This window comes from Octodon degus, unplaced genomic scaffold (assembly GCF_000260255.1).
Source record: "Octodon degus isolate 3935 unplaced genomic scaffold, OctDeg1.0 scaffold00019, whole genome shotgun sequence".
In the NCBI taxonomy this organism is placed as follows: domain Eukaryota; kingdom Metazoa; phylum Chordata; class Mammalia; order Rodentia; family Octodontidae; genus Octodon; species Octodon degus.
Genome location: NW_004524595.1, coordinates 19,513,929 through 19,533,535, shown reverse-complemented (window position 1 = coordinate 19,533,535; position 19,607 = coordinate 19,513,929). Strand labels below are relative to the sequence as shown.

The 19,607-nt window shown below is 37.9% G+C and overlaps 1 protein-coding gene across 1 annotated transcript in view; it reads left to right on the top strand.

The window, feature by feature from the left end:
* The first annotated feature begins 87 nt into the window (after positions 1-87).
* The window catches only part of Chic2 (cysteine rich hydrophobic domain 2), a 42,337-nt gene continuing 22,817 nt past the window's right edge, over positions 88-19,607 (top strand). Inside the window, exon 1 of the mRNA XM_004627510.2 lies at positions 88-527. Within this exon, the coding sequence (XP_004627567.1) occupies positions 409-527 (119 nt within the window). The 5' untranslated portion in view covers positions 88-408. The remainder of the gene's footprint in view (positions 528-19,607) is intronic.

The following is a 19,607-nucleotide window of genomic DNA, read 5'->3' as shown; positions in this document are numbered from 1 at the left end:
GGCCCGGGAGCGCGCGGGAGCACGTGCGCGTGCGCGGCCGCTCGCCCTCCCACGCTCGTGCCCGCCCGCCCGGGAAGTCTCGCGATGCCCTAGCCGGCTGCTCCCGAAGCGGGTGGCTCCGGGTGTTGCTGTGGTTGCCTGAGTTGCTGCGGCGTCTGTGGCGCTGGTGGAGGTGTCGGCCCCTGGGCGGATGTTGACATTGTGTTGTTGTTATTGCCGATGGTAATGGCGGCGGCGGCGGCGGCGGCAAGCCGGGTCCCCGCTCCTCAGTAGCCCGAGCCGAAGGAGCCGGGGCAGCCGAGCCAGCCGGGGGCGAACTCCGCGGCCTCGGAGCCGCCGCTGCTCGCCGAGCCGGTGCCCGGCGCCAGCCCTTGGAGTCAGGCCCGGGCCGGGGGCTGCGGGCGCAGGATGGCGGATTTCGACGAAATCTACGAGGAGGAGGAGGACGAGGAACGGGCCCTGGAGGAACAGCTGCTCAAGTACTCGCCGGACCCGGTGGTGGTCCGCGGCTCGGGTCACGTCACCGTGTAAGGCAGGCCCCGAGGAGGGCGGGCGTGGGGTGCGGGCCCGGCGGGAGGGCGCTCCTCCGCGGTCGGCCTGGGTCCAGGCCTTTGGGGCGATTGGGTCACCCGCTGGGAGCTGAGAGCTCGCCTCTTTTCCACTCTGCAGGTCTCCCAATGGGGACCGACCCTTCCCCAGGTCCCCCCGCCCCACGGTCCTGGGCGATGCGTGGGATTCCAGGAGGTCAGGTTTACTTTGGGTCTGCCCTTCAGCTTCATGTTGGAAGTGCACTTACTCATGAGGTTCCCAACCCCCTCACCCGTACCCCCCTATTTCCCGTCGGGTTACCCTGTGGTTCTCTGCCTTGGAGCCAAGTGACAGAGCGCAGACCTGGCCTGGAAAGGGCAAGACCCCAGTGACAGCCAGTAGTGTGGTTCACTGTCGTGGTCTGTGCCTTTCACACCCACCCGCAGATGTTCCCAGTTTCTCAACAGTTAATATCTGCGGAACTAACCTAAGTTCCTGTGATTGTATATGATGGAAGTATACAGATGAACTTAAATTTAAGATGGTCACAAAGATACATATGCCTAATGTTGAATTTTTAAAAAATCGACAGTCACTATAATTTAGGTCCGTTCTTGTGGCATGAATTCTCTGTTGGCTTTTTCGTTTGATAAGTGTTCCTCTATTTCTCCAAGCAACATCAGAAGTCCAGTGTAATGCAAACAATAATAAATGAAAGCTTTTTGAAAGGTCATGACTAATAAGGAACATGAAGACTTGCACCGAATAATAAGCTGTCCGAAAGCAGGAAGTTTTGTAATGTCTCTCAGAGAAGTCCAAAGTTTTGTATAACTTACCCTTTCATTTTAGGTTTCTTGTTTGAATCATAGATCTAACTTACTTGTATACCTCTGTACTTCGCCTTATGAGTAGTAAAAGCGCCAGCAAGTCTGAGAGAGTCTGAAACAGTCATTATATTTTGGGACAGAGTGGCTTGTGCTGTGAATATGTTAGTGAAAACAGTAAACGATTTCTCATATAAGATAGTCAGCAGAATCCTTGCATTTCTTAGTACATTCTATGACCAGCCATATTGTTGTTCGGACATGCTTATGTAATGCTTTGATTTCTTTAGCATGTGTTAGTTTAAACAGCATTCAGGTGATTTAACAGGGTAAAAACATTGTATAATCACTGTCACAGCAGTGACAAGACAGTGGAATCTGTTACCACAATAACTGTTAAGTGTTTTGAGTGTCATCACTATCCTAATTAAGAAATATAAACAAATATCAGTGTTTTTAATACATGTCACAACGTTTTTAGTGGCATAAGTTGTCATTTAATTTGGTTTGAGTCAGGACTTTTTTTTAAAAAAACTGAGGAGTATGTAGGTACTTAAAGAAGGAATTTGCACTTTTCATCCTACCTCTCCTTTCTCTTACATTACTATGTCAAAGAAAAATTTTATTTTCAAAGGTTCAAACTAGGGCTGGTGATGTAGCTCAGTAGCTCGCTTAGCAGGCCCTGGGCTTGTTTATTAGCACCACAAAAATAAGTAAAGTCAATAGATTCAACTGTAGTTGTCGTATTACCTGTTTTGGAGAAGAAAGTTAAGCAGTTGGTTGCATAAATGGAAAATACAGTCAAAGTGCTAAGAAACAAGTAGGTGGTAAGGTGCTTGCAGTTGACTACTTTAGGTTAACAGAGTGATGAAGAATGACATTACTAGTGGTTTTGAATCGTATCAGCCTATTAGAACCATCTGGGAACTTAAAAAAAAAATGTCCGTGTCTTTGACCCTCCTCAGCCCAATTGAAGGCCAAGTTTTTTGAGTGAGGGTTCTACTCCCAAATCATTCAGCATACATCCCACAGGTGATTCTAATGTGTAGTCAGGCTTGAAAAAGGCTCTTACAGGATAGGAGGAGGAGCTATTTACTACTAGTAAACAACATGCCTTTCTACACTGGCAGTTAATGTTTCTGTGATTTTCCTTACCCACTTCCCTCTCCTCCCAGTTACCTTGGTTCTAGGTTCTGGGTTCAAACCTACCTCTGCCACTCCTTAAGTAAATTATCTATATCTCTTCAATTTATAGAAAAATAGAGTCCCTGCCTTTTAAGATTATTAAGGATTTAATGAGGTAATACATACAAAGAATTCATCACAGTATGGTATTCTGCTCAATAAATACTAGCTAATGCTTTACTAATCATTCTGAGTTTTCCACTAGGAGAAACATAGGTATAAAATTTCAGTATTAAGTCAGGCATAGTGGCGCACATTTGTAATCCTAATACTCTGAGATACAGAGGCAGGAGGATCCAAGATAATTTAGTGAGATGCTGAATCAAAATTAAAGGAAAAAAAAAAGTCTTAGTAATGTAGCTTAGTGCAAAGGCACTGGATTCAATCCCCAATCCTACCAAAAAGCCCTTAAAAACACAAAATTCCATTTTGAAATGTAGCACTGATTTAATTTGTTCACATATAAACAATTTATATGAACTTAAATTATTGTGTGTAGTGTGCTTTTTTTTTTTTTTTTTTTTTTTGGCAGAACCGGGGTTGAACTCAGGCCCTTGTGCTTGCCAGGCAAGCACTTATTCTACTGAGCCATCTCCCCAGCCCTAAATTGTGTGTAGTATTTCAATGAGAAAAGAATCTTTGTACAGTGAACACTTAAGCCTGTTTTATGACACAAAAAATAATAATAGTCATATAAAACTGTTTTTACCTGATTCTGTCATGGGTAATTTTCAGGTGTACTAAAATGAGTAGCCCAGTTAGTACCTGTAAACCATTTTAAAATTGGTACTTACATGCTGTGGAGCACATTTACCTTTCCTTGTCTTCAGGAAAAGCCAGAAAGGCAGTTGTAGTAAGGGTACCTAAACTTTAGCACCCCACCCTTTTCTTTCAGTACCGACCTGATCAGAGTAGTCTGTCCATACTGCTGTGAATGTAAAAAGTAATGTAAACTGAATCATCTGTAATCCAGGTCAGTCTGGAAGGATATAGATCTATCTCTATGTTTTTCACAGATGTAACTTTTGCATAGGCATTGTGGTTAAGTATTTCTTTTTTTCTACCTTAATATACATTGGTATTAGCTTTATTTTAGATATTAGTTGTATTCTGTGACATGAATGGCTTGTAATGATGAAGTAAATTGTCTTTCCTTTTCTACTATATAGACAGGTGTCAGTTTCGGAGCATAATCATATATAGATAATGTAATCAGGCTATAAAATGTTTATAATTTCCCTAAAAAAGGTGTGCTTTAAAGTGGTGTTTAATATCGTATTTTCATATTGACCCCAAATGAGACATTTACTTTGTACTTGTAGCATGATGAGTATTCTTTCTGCATATTGTTCTTTTTCTTCATTGTTAGATTTGTGTAGAGCAATATGGAGAAATCTTGTAACAAACCAATCTTGAGGAAAAGTAGTATTGGAAAGGAAGGAAATGATAAATTCTGGCTATTGCATAACATTTATGTACATGTAACCTGAAAGGCTTGAGTTGCTAATTCAGTTAAAAGTAGGTTTTTGGGCTGAGTGGTCGCCTGCCTGGCAAGCATAAGGATCCAGGTTTGATCCCCATACTGCATGCAGTGCCAATCCCAAGCGTCCCGTGCTAGCACTTAAAGCGAGCGTGTTGGTACATGTCTGTAACTCCACACTGGGGAGGCAGAGACAAGAGGATCACTGCAAGTCCAAGCTGCATAGTGAGACCCTGTACCAAATAAATGAATAAATGATTAAAAATTTTTTTTAAAAGTAGATTTATCTTTAATTTACCATGTTATGAAAATGAGGAAAAAGTCACTTTTAGATAGTGGTAGACGAATTAATGTTTTCAGATTATGATATTCTTTACCCCATAGAATAAATGTAGGAAATATATTTAGCATATATTGAAGGCTATGGGTTTTTTCACTCTAAGATATGTTAATCCAAAAGTTAGGAAAAACATTTTTTTTTTTTTTCTTTTTGAGCCATGTAATTTAGGATGGTCTTGAACTTACTTTTTAGCCCAAGCTGGCCTCAAACTCAATGATTCTCCTGCCTCAACAGGTGTGACCAGCCTGGCCCAAAAGTTAGAATTTAAAAGTTATTTGAGGTCATGTTTCCCAGCCAGGTTGCCTTATAACTGCACTTTTTTTTTTCCTCCCATCTTCCCACTTCTATGTCAGAGTCAAACTTATAGGTTTTGTAGAATATATGTAATCTTTAAGTTGTGTCAGAGCCACATTACTTTGCTGAGGTTTATTTCTAATGTCATTCTCATCTGATTTCACTAAATTGCCATGTCTTCATGTGTTCTTCTCTAAGGTGCTATCTCTACAAATAATATCTTACCGTTTAGCGCTAGTTTTTAGTAGTGTTAATGGGATAGCACTCTGCATGTCTTTGTCTTAGATATTCTGTGGAAGATGAAAGATCTAGAAATGGACCTTGAAGTGAAAAAATTTGGAAGCAGTTTTGGAGTATAGTATGATGTTTGCATAGAAATATCACAGGAACACTGTAATGCTTGCTGACCTTTCAAATGGTAGAGATGGTACAATCACATCTGTCTTGAATGTTTCAGGATCTCAAGACTGCTACATGGTTAGCAGTAATTATAGAGTCCTTCAGTTAAATGATTTTTAAAAACGTCATAATTCTCACCTCTTTCTCCTCGGTATGATATGAAAAGGTGTATTCCTTTCAAAAATATTTATTAAGAAAAAACGTATTATTGAGGTGGAACTTGGCTGTATTCCCCAGGCTGGTCTCAAACTTCTGGGCTCTAGCAGTCCTCCTACTTACATCTCCCATATTCAGTTTTTAAGATTAAACTTTGTTTTAAAATAGTTTGAAGTCGTTAGTGGTACTTTTCTGCAGAATGTAAAGTTTTTTGAGGGCAGAGAATGTTTATTGGTCTTTATTTTTGTGCTATTTTATGTAGTATCTGGACTATTATAGGTCCTAAAATATTCTCTAAATGAGTGAGGAAATTATACACATCTTTTGAATCTTGTCAGAATTGCTGAAGAAAGCACTCTGTCACATTGAGAGAATTAAATGGCTCCTTTTTAAAAATGGAATTTTGCAGAGGTGAGAAAATAGTCAAATTAGGATGTAAATCCTTGACCCAGGAACAAGTTCCATTCCAGGAGAATATTCATAAGTCACATAGGTTTGTATGCCAACAGAGTGAGTTTTATACAGTACACATGTGAGAGTTCAAGACTAATGTTCCTAAGTTAGGACCTACTGTACTCCCCCCCCCCGATTTCTTTTTATTCTTTATAGTGTCAGAGGAAATGAATTTGATTTAGAATATAGTTTTGAACATATGTTTGGTAATATGAAGAAGAAATGCTAAGCATTTTAATGTATCAGTCAAACCTCTTAATGACTAAACTTAAGGAAATGAGCAGTATGGTAATGAACTGAAGCTTCAAAGTTTTGCTGTGTTTGCATATGAGAATTTATATTGAGTTTCAGTTTAAAGAGTTTGTTGTTGGATTTCTGCCTTCCAAAAATGTGAAATTCACCAATACCTAAAATTTTATGGGACTGGATGAGTGGAATACAGGGAGTAGTGAAAAGTAACTATATGTAGTTATAATGGTAAGTAATCACTATTCTATATATTACTAAAATAGTACTTTGAAAACAAAAAAAATCAGACATGGTGGCAATACCTGTAATCCTCAGCACTCAAGGAGGCTGAGACAGGGGATCATCATGAGTTCAAGGCCAGCCTGAGCCATACAAGCAAATTTAAGGCCAGCCTGTACTGCATACTAGGTCCTGTTTCAAAAATAACATAAAATGATATGTCCTCCAAAATTTTTAAGAAAAAGGAAAAAGATTTCATTTTGACAGCTACTCTTGAATTCCAAGTTAAGTTTATAATGTCAGTAAGGTAAAGAGGAGTAAAATAACTATATTCTCTGAAAGAAATCTTTAAATATTTATACTTGAGATTTCCAATCTATTATGTAGCTTTTGTTTTTTCATTTTAGCCATTCGTGATGACTGTCACCTCTAATCCCAGCACTAGGCAGGTTGAGGCAGAAGGATTGCTGAGATTTTGAGGCCAGATTGAGTTACATAAAGAGTTCAAAACCAACCTGAGCTATACAGCAAGATCCTATCTCAAAAAACCTAAAAAAAAAAAAAAATCATTTTCAATAAGGTTAAACTTTAAATATAACTGGTAGCATTAGATGTTTTTAAGTTTCCTCACACTGTCATCTTTTGTGTATTTTTTTTGGTAGCTTTTTAGCCAACTAAAATCTTTAGGGCAAGTGTCTAGGAATTGTATTCTTTCTTATGTGGGATATGATTTCAGGCTAGCCTGAAATTCCTAGGCATATGTGATCTTTCCTCTTCAGCTTCCTGAGTTGCTGGGAGTCCTGGTGTGCCCGGCTGTGCTGACACCTAAGAATTTTATCTTTAATGAGACCTTAGATTACTTTCAGATACAAAAGTCTGCATTGACCTAAACCATTGAATTTGATTCTGTTTCCATCCAGTTTGTTCTGCCACCAGAATCTTGGAAATTACTCTTTGTGAACTTAGTTACCACTTTAGTTTCAGTAGACGGATTAATTTTTCTGAACTTCACTTATCTCCTCTTTAGAAAGGGATAATATCTGTTTTAGAAGTTAGGTATTGGGTTCAGAAATTATCTAATGATCTGGACTGGCATTTAATGAATTATTACTTTATAAATATTTTTTATATTTGTCCTTGCATGTACAGTTTTCCTTAAACTATGATTTTGTTGGAAATCTAAAATATGACCTTTTCTATTTTAAAATAACATACTGAAGATTGATCAGAATTAGAGTGACTAAAGGAATTTGGATTCTCAAGCAGATAATGGGTAGATAGTGTGATCTTAGAGGGGGGTTCAAGAACCTTCTCTAAATGGCACTTTAGGAGTTTCGTGGGTGGAGCTGTTGGCTTTATGTTTACCTTCTGTCTAATTGATCTGGTATATTTGGAAAGGAAACAGCCAACCTTACTAGAATTATATATAAAGTAAAAAGGTTTATTCTGAATACTGAATTTAGGTGCTTAAATTTTAGTATTGTACTTGAACTTTTTGGATATTTTATTTGCTAACAGTATTTTTTAATTCTTCATTATCTGCTGTCTTGTTAAGATTTCCTTATATGTAATTACATATTTATTAAATTCTCTTTTTATGCCAGATATTATGCAGTGTTTTTTTTTTTAATTTTTTTTTTTTATTAGAGAGAGAGAGAGAGAGAGAGAGAGAGGTGTGTGTGGCCAGCTCAGCCCACCAGGGGGCGGGGCTGGCTGGCATGTGGTGCTGGGGGACCGAACCGTGGTCCCTGATGCTTTGCCAAGCTTGTTCTAAGTAGGTGCCCCAGACCACTGAGCCATCTCTCCAGCCCTTATGCAGTGTTTTGATTATGTAGTTAGGAATGAAACATACATAGTTTCTGTCTTCATAGAGTTTACTGCTAATAGACAAATTGTGTATGAGAAGTTACTACAAAGGTGACTGATAGAGTGCTTAATTAAAAATAATGGTAAGGGAGAATAACATTTAGGTAGGGTAAAAGAATCTTGTGAGGAGCTCACCCCCTGAGTCTGAAGAACAGCAGGTGCCCAAATTCTAAGCCAAAATAAGCTTGATTTGCTGGAGGAACTGAACAGGTACTTTTGTATTATGGCTAAATGTGGAGAATGAAAAGTATATAGCCTTGAAGTGAGGTTGGAGAGTTCACTAAAGACCATAGAGGATTTTAACAGAGATTATAGTGAAATTCTAGGTGAGGCTGTGATAATGACTTTGTATTGGAGTACTGGTCAATCAGACATATTGCAGTTGAGTATAAGCCATCAGATTTCATAACTTTCTGTGAAGTATGGTAAAACGTAGCAATGGCCACGTTTGCCATCAGATTCCCCTGTTGTATGTTTGTGGTTTGTTTTGACTTTGTGGCAGGTGAGATCCAAGACCCAGGCTGCCCTTACTCAATTGATTGGGAACTGTCTTGACACACCTCTTCCTGTTCTTTAGACATAGGACAGCTGATGTACCAAGACAGCATATTCTAGAAGTGAAGAGGGCTTTCCAGTAAGAATAGGTTTTGAAGTAAGGACCTTTATAAAGTGGTATGCTCTAGCTATAAGATGTATGGTGCTTGTCAGCCACTGGTTCATCAGAGTTGAGGAAAAAAACTAAGATGGAGCCACTAGGGCTAAAATGTTCTCACAAGGGTCCTAACATAATTTTGTTTTTTTCTTTTTAAGCTCTTTTACATTATGCTATCAGGTTTAGAGTTGTAATTTGGAGTAATTTTCCTCTTTCATTTTAATTTTTGTTTTTTAAATTGATAAGTGAATGTTTATCATGAATGAGCTTCTTGAAAGAGAGCTTGTCTTGTTCTGTTTGGTCTTTGATTGTAACAGACTCATAGTGCAATCTGGTTAGTTTGGTAAAGGAGTTATATGTTCTCTGTCATTTCTAAACTATTCAATTGTAAATGATACTTGAATTGATATTTCTTGGTAGTCAGTTGTATTAGTCAGCTTTCCATTTCTGTGGTGGATTTATAAGGTGATTAACTCACAAGGAGAAAAGTTTTATTTGGCGCACAGTTTTTGAACTTTAGTATGTGATTGCTTGGCCCTGCTGCTTTGTGCTATGGCAGTATATCCTTCAAGTGTGAGGTAGATCAAAGACACTGTTCTCATAGCCAGGAAGCATGGGTTCCCATTGACCAGAAAATCTTTCACTAGGCTCCACCTCTTAAGGTTTCCACTGCTTCCCTATAATGCCAATCCTCAGGCACATGGACCTCTGGGGGACACTCAAGAGCCAAACTGTAGCATTTACATTAGAAGCCAGTTCACCTCTATGTTCTTTTTTGGTGATTATAATTTAGCACTGTTTTTTCTTTTTCTATTCTTTTCTTTCTTTCTCTCTTTTTGTATTTTAGCGAAGGGTCTGCAGGGTTTTCAGGGTCTCACTACTAGGTCAGACTGGTAGTGATCTGCCTGTTTACACCCTCCCAAGAGCTGGGATTAGGGGTGTGTACCACCACACCCAGTCTCAATCACCACCTTAACTTGCCCCAGGGATGGGGCCAGCAGGCATGCCCAGGGATCGAACTCCTGGCCCCTGCACCTCCTTGCAGGTACTTTAATCTGCTGAGCTATTTAGCCAGCCCCTCTTAGTTAGAAATTTAGAACACGAGTTTATGAGGATAAATTTCATTTGTCAGAGCAAAAACAGATCACAAGTAGCTACGGAGCTGAGGAACAGCCTTGATTTTTGCTAAAATCTGTGAGTCCACTGCTTTCTAATCCACCTTGCGCTGCTCTGAAATCTGGTATATGTCTTTCTCTTGTTGAAGATCTCGCCCTTCTGGTGTCTGGGTTTTCAAAGCTGCTGCTTCTTGAAGTATCAGTGAGGTGTTTGGGGATTTTCACTTTGCTGATACCAATATTTGTAGAGGTGATAATGACAGATTTCTGGTGTGTTCTTCGTAGAGGAACATGATTAAGGCTAAGAGGCCCAGTCACAAGTAGCAAGCCACTGGCTAACTGCTTCAGGAAGACCACTCTTGCCTCTGTGACGCCCAGTGAGAATGATCAAGATGGTGCCCAGAATGGTGCTAGCTCAAAGTTTCCTCACATGCTGATTGAAGGGTTTCTTGCCATGGCTCAAGAGTTTTTGGGACACATCTTCAGTAAGGTAGTATCTAGGCATTTTTCAAAGCTTAACCACCTGGGTACCTCCATTCTTGTCTCCACCTACTGGTTTTGTGATCAGAGCAAGAACTTTCTCCTCCTTTTTCTTCTACAACCTTTGATTTAGCAGCTGTGTACTTGCTCTTATACAGAGTCTTGCTGGAATGTATAGCAGATCAGGAGTATCGACCAGTTCCTCTGACCAGGACAGGATTTCGGCTGCAATGAGGCTGCTCCTTCTTGAACATTTTTTTGCCTTCTTCACCTTACCCTTTTTACCAGTAACTGGCAGAAGCCTTGTTGGCTTCTGGTTTTTTCTCTTTAGTGTCTGGCTTCCCAGTTTTTTCACCCGCCATTTTTTTTTTTTTTTTTTTCCGGAACCAGGGATTGAACTCAGGCCCTTGCGCTTGCCAGGCAAGTGCTTATTCTACTGAGCCATCTCCCCGGCCACTTCACCCGCCATCTTGCAAGATGGGATAGAGAACTAAGTTTTCCAAAATCTGACCATTTTTGACACTTAAAGATGTGAGTTGCCACTGTTTTCCTTAATATCTTTCCCTATTACTGCCTTTATTATTCCCTTTTTGCACTCTCCTTGGTACACCAACCACGATGGCTTTTAAAAACATAAATCAGATTGTATGTTTTTTATATATGAGCTCTTCTGAGGCTACCCATTTCTTTTAGTCTTAATAGCCAAGATGATCTGTGACTAGGCCCAAGGATACCTCTCTGACTTCTTTTCTACCTCTCTTCCACTTGGTTACCCTATTCTAGTCACACAGATTTCCTTTTTGTTCCTTGATTTAACTCCAGGCAAATTCCCAACTAAGAGCCTTTGCACTGGCTGCTTCCTCTTTGTGAAATACTTCCCTCAGATATCCAGGAGCTAGGTCTTTCATCTTCAGATCTTTCTGTGGCCCTAAGGCTTACCATCTTTCCTGTTTAAATTTATTGCTTACTCACCTATTCCTTACTCTGAGCTACCCTTTTTCTTTTTTTGTAGTGCTTCCCTTGTCAGAACTTGAGCCAGACTTGATAAAAGTCCAAACTTTTGACAAACTTCTTGTCAAGAGAAAAATTCTCAATAACTTTGTGTTGACAAGAATGATGTTTCAACATTTTTCTTACAGCAGCTCTCCATTTGTACAATGAACTCAGAAAACTTTGCCCCCACCCCCTTCCCCAAAACATTTTGGGACAGGATTAAGTGTATACCTCTGTGGTTAGAGTTTGAACTCAACACTGTTTGGGAAACAAACAACTTGGCAGCATTTACTATTTGGGCCATGTATAACTCTGAGAGCTGTTACCATATCTAAGGCAAATAAAACCAAAAGCTAGATTTGCTTTCATGGTATATCTAGTTGATAATCTAAAGCAAGATTTTTAGGGCTGGCCAAATAGTTCAGCAGATTAAAGCACCTGCAAGCAGGAACAGGGGCCAGGGTTCAATCCCTGGGCCTGCTGTGCTGGCCCCATCCCTGGGGTGTGCTGAGGCCTCGATTGAGACAGGCAAATCACTATAAGCCTGATCTAGTAGTGAGACCCTGAACACCCTGTAGACCCTTCCTAAACAAACAAACAAAAACCTAGGATTTTAGAATTTAGACATTTTATGCTGAGGATATGCATCAGTTTTAGTGTGCTGGCCTAGCATTCTCAAGGCCCTGAATTCCGTCCCCAGGACTACCACAAATATACAATAACCCCAGCCCTAATATTCAAGCATTTTCTCCCTTGTGTCGACCTTTCATCTTCACCATAATAACTTTTTATGTACTTTTCAATTTTCACCTTACCTCTCTGGATTCCTGGCCAATGATTATTTGACCATGTTATCTAAACCCCTTAGTATTGCTTAGCTTTCTTGAAACCAACATTTCTCCTGTGCAGCCAGTACCCTCCATATCACTTGCTGACCTTGGTTGGTAAAAAGCTGGGAAATCTTTGCATTTAACATTAGCCAATTTAATCACTGACTTTTATTTGGTAAGCCATTTAATGAGAATATTTGTAAAGTCTTTGAGATCTTGACATTCTTTAAATATCTGGTTATACTGGTTAGTAAATGAAAATGTTAACTTTCTTTACTTGGAGGATGGTAACTGTTAAAAAGACAGGCATTTACGTTATTTTATAATAATAAAGTAGCTGAGCTTTATAATAGGGCTTGTACTATGTATTTTTGGTGCTTTATTTATGTAAATCCACTTAATGAAGTCAGTGGTATTAGCTCTAGTGCACAGGTAACAAAACAGGCTTGGAAAAGGTAGCTAATTTGATTAAAGTGACACATGGTTGTATCAGGGTTGCAGGTTAGGCAGTGTGAATCAAAGCAACTAAGAAAACAAGTAAGTTATGTCTTTTTTCATTTTAATGAGAAAAAAGATAAAATAGCAATAAAATAGTTTCAAAATAGGTTATTAGGACAGTTACAATAATTAATATATCCCATATTGTTGTCTTTATAGTATTCAGAGGACAAGATGCAGACATGATATCGTGTCTAAACAATATTAGTATAAACCTTTCTTCTCAATGAACTATAAGAAAGTAACTATATCTTGTGTATACATAAGTTATGTCTTTTTTATATTGCTAGCACAAACATTGTAACAAACTCAAACTGAAATAGTTTTGGATTTTAGGCACATGTAAAAATCTCAAAAACACATTTTTTTTCTAGCTCCTATGAAAACATTAACATGTTGTTACATATTAGTCTTCATTTCATAGTTTCCATTGATAGACAAAGAAGCTCCCCCATTCTGAAATATTTTCTAAATTTAGAATGTTCTATCTCAAGTGAATATTTTCTTTTTTTAAAATTAAATTTATTATTGAGAAACAAATAGCAATGAGACAGTTTCAAAACTGATTAATAGGACAGTTTCAATAATTAATACATTGCATATTGTTGTCTTTGTGGTTATTCATAGTACAAGATGCAGACATGATATCCTGTCCACAAATACTATTATAACAAATCTTTCTATTCATTGAATTAAGAGAAAGTAGCTGTGTATCTGTCCTAACTATTTTGTATATACAGATACAAAACGGTCCTTCATTTGTGTCTCCTTTTTTTGTTTAGTCTTGTCAGAGATGGGTATTCCATTGCCATTTAAATATTGTAGGTGGGTGATTTCAGCAAAATAATCCAATATAATCCTATAGTCCATAATAGTAGTGGGTTATCCGTGTGACTGGCAATGTCAGAATTTGTTGACTTGAGCCTTTTACAGCTCAGCATATTAATATGGCTTTACTTTTTATACCTCATTTTTATACTTTTCTGCTGGATGGTTTAGACCAAGGTAAAGCAAGATCAATAACAAGAAATGTAACTTTTGTATCTGCCAAGGTCAGTCAAATCTCCTCTGGACTTATCCTGGCAAGCACAGGGGCCTGAGTTCAATCCCTGGTTCCACTAGTAAAGAAATAAATTAATTAATTAACTAATTAAGTTAAAAGACTTTAAAGTGTCCTTCAGTGTATGAACCTTTACCCTCCTCTCATCTTGTTTTGCCATTTTGTATTTTGGAGTTTTTTCTCTTTAAAATTAAATCCTTTAAAAATACTCATAAAGTATAATTTAAAATTAGTAGAATTATTTCTAAATCTAGCTATGTCAAATGCACATATATTTCCTTATTCTGATTTAAAAACAAAACCCCTTCCATCATCTAATTTCTTCAGTTTATTCTTTTTCTAATTATAAAGAAAAACAAGCTTAGTTAAAAATTGAGGAAGTTTATTTCCCAGTAAAGCAGAAAATAAAATCCCTATAATTAACAGGAAGCTGAGGCCTTGATATTTTGGTGTATTCTTCTTAGTATTTCATTCTTTTGTAGAAGTGTTGTTTAAATTTAAATACTGATGTATGTTATTAGAGAAATTGTGGAAAATAAAAAAATGATGCTGATAGTTTCATTACCTAGGCTTAATTTCCCTTCCTCCCACCCTCCCTCCTTCCGTGTGTCTGTGTGTGTGTGTGTATGTGTGTGTGTCTCGCGCTCTTGCTTTCTCACTCTCTTTCCTTTCAAGATGGGATCTCAGTGTATAGCCCAGCTTGGTCTTAAACGACTGGGTTCAGAACATCCTCCACCTCAGCCTCTTAATTAGCTAGGATGGCAGACATGTACAACCAGCTCAGCTATTACTCATATTTTTTATTCATGTTTTGATGGATTAAATTTTGGCCTGTGTAAATATTTTTTATTAAACATTGAGTCATACTGGTTTCTGCATTTAACATTATATTGAGAACATATACTGAGAACATATAATATAAATAACATTATATTTACCACTATCATGTAGATTCTTTAAAAGTATAAATTATCAGGCTCTATTAGGTTTCAAAGAGTAGAACCACCCAAGTGGCCTTAAACAGTAGAAGTTTATTATAAGAATGCCTGGGGACTAAGGAAGACAGAATGTGTTGTTGTGATCTAACCAGGCTTCAGGATGATGGAAGCTTCCATCTCAGATGTAGTGCTGGTGAATACAGTGCTGCTCTGCTTTCCCAGTTGTTGCTTCACTTCTTTCCACATCATGTGCCCACTGCTCCCTAGTCCAGGGCTCTGTCACCATGACTCACCTACTTGAATTCCAGCCTCTGCCGTTGTATGTGAACTGGCAGACCATTTCCCCCTGTGCCTCATAGTTTCTGCTAAATTTTGTCTTTTTTAACTTTTAGTTATTCGTGGCTTCACTGTATACTAACTAATTTTAGTTGAAGCCCTTTCTCATTATTTTAGCTCTTACTCAGGCTCATCAACTGTCTATTTTAGATACTTCAACAGAAAAGATATGATTGAGTTAAGGTTGTCTGAGGTGGGCAGTTCCTTTGAGCTGTGCCATTCCATCTGCTGCTAGCCAGCCCAGGGATTAGCTGTGCTAGCAGATGGTCCCAGATGTGGTCCCACCAGCCAGAATGCAGGGAGCCCCTAGTTAGGCATTCACAGTAACAGGCTACTATCTTTAGTGTCATGCTTTTGAACTGTGATATCTTTCCAGATTGTAATTATAAGATATTTCTATTGTTTTAAAGCTTTCATTTTAAAAATAGCACTCTAATTCAAAAGCAGGGGAACTAAACATTAAACAAATACTGTCGGATAAAGGTAAAACTAGTTAAAACAATTAGATGCTTGCAGTTCTGTATTTAAAGGATGGAATTCTCCAAAAGTCAAAAACTTACCTTAATTCAGAATAATAATGCAGTAATGGAATATAAAGATTAGTATGAGAAGATAACAAGAAACTTAAAAGACTTAAAAACCAAAGCAAAAGGACTGGTGATTATATAGACCTGAATTATGGGAAAGATTGAAATATATTCAAGAAAACTAGGTTAATGAACCTAAACTTCTCTCATAACAAAAAAATCTAGTTAATATCAAGCAAAAGATTCTAATGGAAAAAAAATACAGTGCCATTTCATGTTACACACTGGATCCATTAGTGAAAAACAGGTTGTTTTTTAAAAATATTATGAAACAACTGCATTTATTTATTTATTTATTTATTTATTTATTTATTTATTTTTGGTAAAACTGGGGATTGAACTCAGGTCCTTGCGCTTGCCAGGAAAGTGCCTATTCCACTGAGCCATCTCCCCAGCCCCAAAAGCTGCCTTTAAAACTCTTTTTTCTTTAACAGTGCTATAGAATACTTGATTAGATATTTAGCATGACCTTTAACTCAGGGCAGTCCTCCTGTGTCCGCCTCCCTGAGTGTTGAGATTGCAGGCATTCGCCACCATGCCTGGTGAAAACATTTTTTCTGCAAAGTAGTAAGATTTCTAGAAATAAAATTAATGTATTAACTGGTCTGCAGCTGAGGATAGTAATATTTTTTAAGATCCTTTTTATATTGTTAGGTTAGATTCTTGAAGACTGTGTCAGATTGTAAGGTTTTTTTCCTTTAAAGTTGAGATTATGGTTAAATAATTTTGTACTTATGTTGTTTGCAGATTTCTTTTACTATTTGTCTTTAATATTCCTTTGAGATACTGTAACTTACTAACCATTCTTGAATGTTGTGAATGAAGTTTCTTTTTCTTCTTTCCCATAATTTTATTGAGAAACAAATAGCAATGAGACAGTTTAAACCAAATTGGTAGGACAGTTTCAATAATTAACACATTGCACACATTCTTCCTAGTGGTTAATTGCTGTACAAGATGCGGACATGATATCCTATTTACAAACACTATTGGAACAAATCCCTCTATTCATTAAGACAGTCTAACTATATATCTATTCTAACCATTATGAATACAAAGATACAATATGGACATTCATCTATATCCCCTTTTTTTGTTTAGTTCTGTTATTTGAATATTATAGGTGTGTTAACTCAGCAGAATATCCTAAAAGAGTCCAGTAGTCCATAATAGTATTGGGTCTTCCACTTCACTGATGAATAAAGTTTCAATGTCTTGTTTATGCATTATTTTTATATCCCCATTTCAGGTTTTTTTTTTTTCCCCCCCTCTTTGAAACTGGATCTTACTGTGTAGTTCAGGCTGTCCTTAAATTCACTGTGCAGCTCAGGCTGGCCCCTAGACTTACAGAGATCCTACTGTCTCAGCCTTCCTTCCAAGTGCTGGAATTACAGGTGTACCCCACTACACTAGACTTCATTTTATTTTATTTTTTATTTATTTATTTGTTTATTTTGACAACTGGGGATTGAACTGAGGCCCATCCCCTTGCCAGTGAAACACTTATTCTATTGAGTCATCTCCCCAACCCCTATTTTATTTTTTAGATTACATTTCTAAAAGAAAATTTGCCATGACAAAGATAGAAATATTTTTAATGCCAAATTGATTTCTGGAGTATAGTGGTAACAATTTATAATTCCACTGATAGTATATATTTTTCCATCTTAAGATCTTGCTAACATGTTTTTAAAAGTTTTTTACCAGGCATTGAACTTAGGCCCTTGTGCTTGCCAGGGAAGCGCTTATTCCACTGAGCCATCTCCCCAGTCCCTAAAAGTTTTGTTAGTCTTTTGATAACAATTAAGATGCCACCCAACTGGAGTTACATCATTTTATTTAAATTTTTTTTCTGGTATCAGAGTTTATTGGTATATGTTAGATCATTTTAAATTACTACTTTTAAATACTACTTTTGTCTTTTGAAATTAAGAAAATAACAGGTTATTAAAATCTAAGAGGAATTTAGTTTTCTACCCTTTGTAAAACTTATGATAATTTCATTCAAACACATCAGGTTATTATTTTATGGGGTAAAATTTGCCTTTCGAGTACTATTGCAGACTGTGGTACTGTATCTTAGAACAAAGTTATTTTTTGCTATCTGTATGGAGCAATTTATAATGTTAATTTAAACTGAAACATACATCCTATTTTCATTATAACATCTTGTTACCTTCTTCTTATTTTTTTTTTTTTTTTTTTTGCTCCGAATGCCTTCAAGGCATGACTGGCTGGCTTGAGTAGTGGGGATCGAACCACAGCAACCTGAGCCTGACGGCTTTGTTGAAGCAGCCACTTAAAGAACTGAGCTAAGGGGCAGGCCCCCATCTTGTTACCTTCTAAAGGAGGGAGGCTGAAGTAAGGTAGTATCAAGATTGAGTGATCGATATCAAATCAAACACTCCTAAAGTGGGAAACACTTGTTACTGCAGCTGCCTGGAGGCTGAGGTGAAGCCATTCTGTGTTCCAGGCCTCTTGGGCAGCTTTGTAGGATGCTGTCTCAAAAAGGGACCTGAGGGGGCTGGGGAGATGGCATAGTGGAATAAGCGCTTCCCTGGCAAGCGCAAGGGCCTGAGTTCAATCCCTGGTTCTGCAAAAAAAAAAAAAAAAAAAAAAAAAGGGACTTGAAGTGTAGTTCACTGGTAGAGTGTTTGTGTAAGCTCTAGCAGGTACTAAGCCCTGAGTTCAATTCCAGTACTGAAAATTAAACAAAATTAAAGGTGACATTTTGCAGTTATATTAGCTTTTTGCAGTTATGTTGGCTTTTCCTATCCTTTAGTAAGATACAGTCTTGGTAAAACTTTACCTGATGCTGTTGTTTGGCTGGCCTAGATTTAAAACAAAAGGAAAAGCTTTGGCAGAGATGAAAGCCATAGCAAAGGAAGTATTTTCTGTGGCCCATGCCAAGCAAGACATTCTGATGCTCAGGCTCTTTGCTAGGAGAAAGCATACTATGTGAAAGAGGACCTGCTGAAAGGAGTTGTTTTCAACTGCTCCTATGATCACAGTGAACTAGCATAGAAGAAAGCCTGGATTGTACTTTGAATAATGAATGGGAGCTGAGGTAAAGATAACGAATGTAAAGAACTCTTTCAAGACATTGATTGAAGCAGGAAGAGATGAATGCCATCATACACTGAGGGAGAAGAAAAAACATGTAAAACAGTCAGCCTGGGAAGACTTTCATGAGTTTGTAGGTAGAGAGGGAGAAATTCTGTGGATTCGAGGAAACTAAAGGAGTTCTAGGTGAGGAGCCAGTGGATGCTTTTCCTTTTCTAAGGTAGAAAGTAAAGATACTAAAAAGATGAAAACCAAAGGGAGGCAAGGTAAAGCACTTTGTTCAATGAAGTTTTTTTCTCTTGGACTTACCAGCTATGGTTATCTGCAAGAAAAAGAAAAATAAAATAATAAGTTTTGAGAATAAAGTTGAGCACATAAAGAGAAGAGCAACAACTGTGGCGCATGGAAAAGGTAATTAATTAGGAAATAAATGAAGATTGCTTTAGTACTGAAGGTAGAAGTAATGCTATGTGATTTTTTTTTTTTTTTAATCCCTAGTAGCTTCTGCCAGTGGGAATTGAAGTGAGAAAAGCAAACAGTTTAATTGGCCCTGGGATATCAAAACCCTTGTGGGAATGGTTGCTGGGATGCAGTCAAATGATTGACAATGTCTGGGCATGGCCAAGTGTGCCTGTAGTCCCAGCAGTTCACTCTTACTGTCTCCTTAATGCTGTGGACCCAAACTCAGAGGAAAGAGAGTTACAGAAATCTGAAAAAAATAGTTCATAGTTATAGGTGGCAGTTCAAAAGAAACGAATTGTCTAGTTTTGTTTTTATATGTTGCTGATTAGTTAGCATTCATCTTTATAATGTTATGTGAAAGTCTAGATTCAGTTGCTCAGATAATTGCGTGTTAGATTTCATGACAAGTTCAAGGCTAGCCTTGGCAATTTAGTAGAGAGCCTATCTTTTTAGTAAAAATGGATTGTGTAGTGCTACCAGATAAAGAAGGAAATAGAGTCATAGGCTGCAGCTGAAAGATGTGGGAAGAAGTAAGTTACAACCAGAAGCTAAGAACTTTCCTTAGGATGGGAAAAAAGAAGTGATTAATAGTAGTGGTAA